Source organism: Austrofundulus limnaeus, unplaced genomic scaffold, assembly GCF_001266775.1.
Source record: "Austrofundulus limnaeus strain Quisiro unplaced genomic scaffold, Austrofundulus_limnaeus-1.0 Scaffold5, whole genome shotgun sequence".
Taxonomy (NCBI): domain Eukaryota; kingdom Metazoa; phylum Chordata; class Actinopteri; order Cyprinodontiformes; family Rivulidae; genus Austrofundulus; species Austrofundulus limnaeus.
The window spans coordinates 514,665-520,159 of NW_013952407.1; the positions used below are offsets into that span (position 1 = coordinate 514,665).

Here is a 5,495-nt window from a genome sequence, read left to right on the forward strand (position 1 = left end):
GCTGTTGACCGGTCGACGCGCCGTCATGTGATTGTTTGGCGTTCGTTTTCACACTGACCTTTCATAGTTCCCCCGAGAAACCCCAAGCCGAGCTGCTGGGAAAGCCCTCCCGCTCCAGCATACGTCACTGCATGGGATTCCTTCCCCGGGGAGTGCAATGTGGAAAAAAAAAAGTCTGCGGCTCTTCACTCGACGTTTATCCACAAACTGGTCCTGGATTAAGCTCCAAAGTTTTTATCAGTCAGATTCCACCGTGAAAAATGTCTGTTTTATCCCCTTTTATGAGTTTTTGGCCATTGACTATCTTTAAATCGCTGCTTCCTGGTACAACAGTCGGCTCTGGAAGCGATCACTTTTTTCTTCCTTTTTTTCCTTTCTTTTTATTAAGCGAGTGTTTGAAGCAAATGCAGCATAAGAGCCCCCTGGTAGCTGATGAAAAAAATCCATGTATGAGCCGCACCGGACTATAAGCCGCATGGTTCAAAGTTCAGGAAAAAAGTCGCGGCTTATAGTCCGAAAAATACAGTAGGTAAAACTACAGAAATAAAAATAACATTGGATAGTGCCACCATCTTGGTAGGTGCTATGTGGCGTCTTTAGTTACTGTCAGCATGGCAGCAAACCATAAATYTCTGAGGAATAAAAGACAAAACTCAACAAAATAACTCAATGTTTTGCTGTTACGTAATAAATACTTACAATAAAAGAAAAAAACATGGTATTACTTTTAGGGATGCACCGATATGAAAATTTCAGCCGATGTCGACATCCAATATAATTATTACTGTTATGGCCGATAACCGATATTTACCAATATTACACAAACACACAAATTATATTATACAAATACGCACAAACACACTTGGGTCTTTTTTTGATACCGTAAATAAACGACCAGACCTCTGACATGGCTTCTTACTTCAGTTATTCCTGGCTGTGCAACATAAATATCACTATCATGATCAAACAGATTTTGCTCAATCAACCATGTCCCCTCCCAAAACAGAAACACAAAACTAAAAAGTGGGAAATCAATATCAGACGTTAATATTGGCCCAGTTTTACATATCGGACCGATATTGATATTCTAAAAAATGACCAATATCGGCCGATACCGATATGAATGCCGATATATTGTGCATCCCAAATTACCTTTTTTTGTCTTGAAAATACCAGTCTAGTCTAGTCGAGTACACTGTATTATTATACTATGGTGCAGTATGAGGGCCAAAACTGAGACTATTGCACAACCAGCGGTTGCTACATCTGTGTAGCAGGAGGCTGTATCTATTCCTAAGCCAGCTATTGAGCTGAATAATGATAGGCRGGCACCAATAACTGAGAGACCCTCACTGGCAAATGAGAAGGAAACTATTCATTTCATTGGAGAAGCTAGCGACTAGCATGGATAAGCTGGCATTAGCATTGGAGTGGCTAGCGACTAGCATGGATAAGCTAGTAACCCACTGGTCTGGACTGCCTGGTTACTCGGCTGTCCATTGGCATGGTTAGGCTGGCATTAGCATGGAAAGGCTAGTGACTGCCCCTCAGGTTGGGAACCACTGGCCTAGAACACTGTAACTTAAAACACATAAGTTTTAATGATATATGCTAAATATTACTAACTAATAGTGTATTTGTGGCTAAACAAAAGCTCAGTTATCATGTCCGATTGCAAATAATGTATATAAGACCTAAAATTTTTCTGGAATTATAAAGAAAAAGACTATTTCATATAGGTTTTTCTTATTAGGCTACTCTATTAATCTATTAATATTATAAGATTTTTCCCACTTTTCATTCAGTAATTGATTTACTTTGTGTTTATGAACTTTTTGTTGTTTCTATTAAATAAATAATTTAAAAAATAATTTTATTAATCTCAGTGCAGCTAATTAAATACCCTGATAGCAGAGTTATGTTTCGCTCTAAACCTTTATTTAAAATGTTCGTGGTTTTGGACTCATCATTGCAGCTGGTGGGATCCCTTTACTCTCTGTGCTGCATTTCTGACTACAGCAGTCAAAATACAATAAATTCTATCTTTAAATAAGTTTAAGATCATTATGACACTTATTAKAACAGAAGTTGAAGCTTTCATTGTTGAACTTGTGAATGTTTTATTTCCTGAAAAGGACARATGTCACACTTACACAGCCACACTTACGTAAAGCAGAAAGAGCTTTATCATTGAATTCATTGAACTACTGCTGTAACTGCAGTAAAATCTTTAAAATGTGTGTTTCACGCTGGTTATGAAACTCATTCAGTGACGTTCGGTTTATCTTTACGGTCTATAAAATGTTCAAGGATTCTTCACCAGACTGGTTCAGACTCCTGTAACTATTGTTTGCATTCACTTTCAGTCTGACTCCTACATACTGAARGACACCCAGCTGTCTACGATACCGCTGGACGAGTTTGCAGAAGAGAGGGAGACGCCGTTTCAGGAGCATCCTTCAGCCAGAGCAGCTCAGCAGGACCAAGGCTAATCATGTATGAAGGCCCATTCACGGGACGCTTTCTAGTGTCCACTTAGACTTTTCTCTCACTCAGGTTGACAAGTGTTTCTTTTCAAAGTAGTCTTTCCTTTTGTGCAAAGATTTTTTTATATAAATGGGTAAGTTAAGAGGTTCTGGGGGATCCAGGGAAGGTGTATGGGAGTGTTTTTGGCTGGGCTATTTCTAGCTAGATGGACCACTTTTATTGTTTTGTTTTTATGTCTTTTTTTAGTTTTCTGGTGTTAGGCAGCACAGAGATTATCCTTGAATGTTCCTGTTATAGAACAACTTTTATTTTGAAGTTTTTGTGTATATGTCGACCCAGTCTCACTGAAAAATGGGAAATAGACACAAAACTCAATCTTGCAATTTGCAATAATGAATATTTAGCATTTTATGATGCTTGTACCACTTCTCAGTACTTTCCTGTTAACCTGATTAAATCATAAATATTTTGTTTTGTGACTATTCCACCTTTTATTAGTGAGACTAAATATGTGCATWTACAGTATATAAGTTATTGGTTCTAAATTATTGGTCTCATTTCTCCACGTTTAATAATGTTAAAGACTCGTGCTGCCTGCTCTCCCAATGAAACCACCTTCTTACTCACAGAAAACCTCAACCTTCTTCCAGGGATTCAATATATTCTGTCTCAGGACTTTGTTTCAGTGAAATCAACATTTTTTTTATGAGTTCTTGGCCTTTGTACCGGTATTAGACTTGGCTGTGTGAACTTTGCGATTGAACAAAAAAAAAGGAAAGAAAAAGAAAACCTACCTCAGCCGGAATGAATGTGTCGTGGGAAGTTTTAGGGTCTTTACCTTCCCCCCCGTGCTCACAATGACTTTACAAATATGGAGGAACCAACTGGTTGGACAACTGCAAGATCAGGTGCCGCTCTACCTCAGGTGTCAACAATCGACTCTCCTCTCCTGCTTAACGACAGAAAACGGACAAAAGAGCATCCAACATAAAGCACTTCCAAATGCTGAAATTATTGTTCTACCTCAAGATAACAAAGTTAATGTTGTCGCTGTTGTTGTTGTTGTTAGACTTCTTATTGCATAATCAAAACCCTTCTTTTTTTTTCTCCTCCCCCCCTTTGTGAAGTCCTGGATATGATGTTTGTACAGTGTCAGTACCTCATGCAAGTTGACAGACTGATCGTTTTGTTTACTGTATTTTGCGAATGTGTAGATGCTATGTTATTTTAAGGATCACTGTATTTTTCTCACTGAATATCAGTTCAGTGGATGAAAAGAAAGACTTAGATGTACACTGCATTTATAATCATGTCTTCAGGCGTTATTTTAACGATCATCAAGGTTGGGTATGTATTACTAAACTGGACAGGAAGCACTAAAATTGATTGGCYTGATTTATGTTTTTAACGACTAGTTGAATGACTTTTATAACTACTTTGACATTTTGGCTTCTTCCTGGTTGTTAGATGAAAGGACAAATACTTTTTTATGTTTAATTTTCACATTCTGGTAAAATCAAACTTGTGTTTTTCAAACCAATAATAAGTCAAACATGGTATAAGCTAAATATTCTTAAACTCTGGCTAAAGTAGGATTTGCAATAAATAAATTGAAATTAAGTCTTTACTGTAAATACAAAATAAAATCTCCAAATTGTTAGCTTAGCTTAGCATAATAATCAATGGAGCTTTCAAATGGTAAAGCTAACTATTAATGCAATTTAAGAAACTAAAGAAAAATCAATATTTTGGCTTGTTTTTAACAGAGTGGTATTTATCTTTTCATCTAACTCTTTGCCAGAAAGTGGCATAAGTGTTTTAACATCAAATATAATGATTTTTAGAATAAAAAGGGAAAAAGAAGTTGAATTCTTTAATTATTCAAACTCAAAGCAGTGTATCTCTAACTCTTTTTTTCGAACATGTTACTGCAGTACTGTTAGTGATTTGTTTTTGATTTTTTTGTTTTCATGTCACCTGCCTTTATCAAACGAAACAGTAGCCTTTTTTACACATGTGGTGCCCAGTAGACGAGACAGTTGCAGATCTTGCTTGTCTGCCGTAACTCTTCCCAAAACTACAATAGCTGCTCATTCTTCTCCCTCCTGTCAACATTGAATCACTTCCTTCTCCAGGAACATGGTGTTTGTACTCATTAGACGCTGACGAGCACAGACAGAGAGCTCGCCTGGGGGGAGATTGACGATTGTTTGGTAGCCGAGCCGTCTCGATGCCTCTCTCCTCTCCGCGGCTTCCTGCTCTGTGCGAGGAGTTGCTTTGACACATTTTGGTTACCTACCTCAACCATGTTTTTTGGCCTTTCTCTCAGGTCCAGGTGAAGGAAACTATGTGAAAACGATGAAACGGTTTGAAATGAAAAGGCAAAAATGCAGCTGTTAGAAAATGTTCAACATGCAGAAATAACAGTCGGTCGCACAAATGGAGGGAGAACTTTTCAGGACCTTTATGTCATGCACTAACTATGAGAACAGTTTATACTTTATTTCCAGTAGTTGTGAATGTGTATAAGATTTTTTTTAAATAATTATGTTTTTACTTTATTTTCTCTCACTGAGGGTCTTATTGTGTCGAGAAAACTGAAAAAAAAAGTGAGTGACACCTACAACTCTGACTCCTGAAGTGTTTGAGGATGTTTTCTTTTTTGGTTGAATTCAGATTGATTTAAAAAATGCCTCATTTTATTTCTAATTTGGAAATAATGTTCTTATTCTTATTAGATGATCCAACATTTTGAATTTGATCTAAATTTGTCATCTGCTTTTTAAAGCCCTGTCTGACGTTTTAGACAACTTAGGCCAACCTGTGTAAATATTATCATGACTAAAGTGTTAATATAGGTTATATATTTAATCTGATCCTTAGCATTACAGTATGTATACGTCCAAAAGAGGCTTCTAGTAGATTTTTTTTTAACTCGTATCTTCAGCGTAGACATATTTAGTGTTGGACAAAACTTTCTCAAGTTGGCATAACTTATTTAAAACATT

General features: G+C 36.9%; 1 protein-coding gene across 1 annotated transcript in view; it reads left to right on the forward strand.

Annotated features, from left to right (window-relative positions):
- Nucleotides 1-5,113, forward strand: part of igdcc3 (immunoglobulin superfamily, DCC subclass, member 3) — a gene marked incomplete at its 5' end in the record, with an annotated part of 35,873 nt that extends 30,760 nt beyond the window's left edge. The window contains 1 exon segment of the mRNA XM_014026186.1: nucleotides 2,367-5,113. Within this exon segment, the coding sequence (XP_013881640.1) occupies nucleotides 2,367-2,492 (126 nt within the window).
- Between the last annotated feature and the right edge of the window lie 382 nt (nucleotides 5,114-5,495).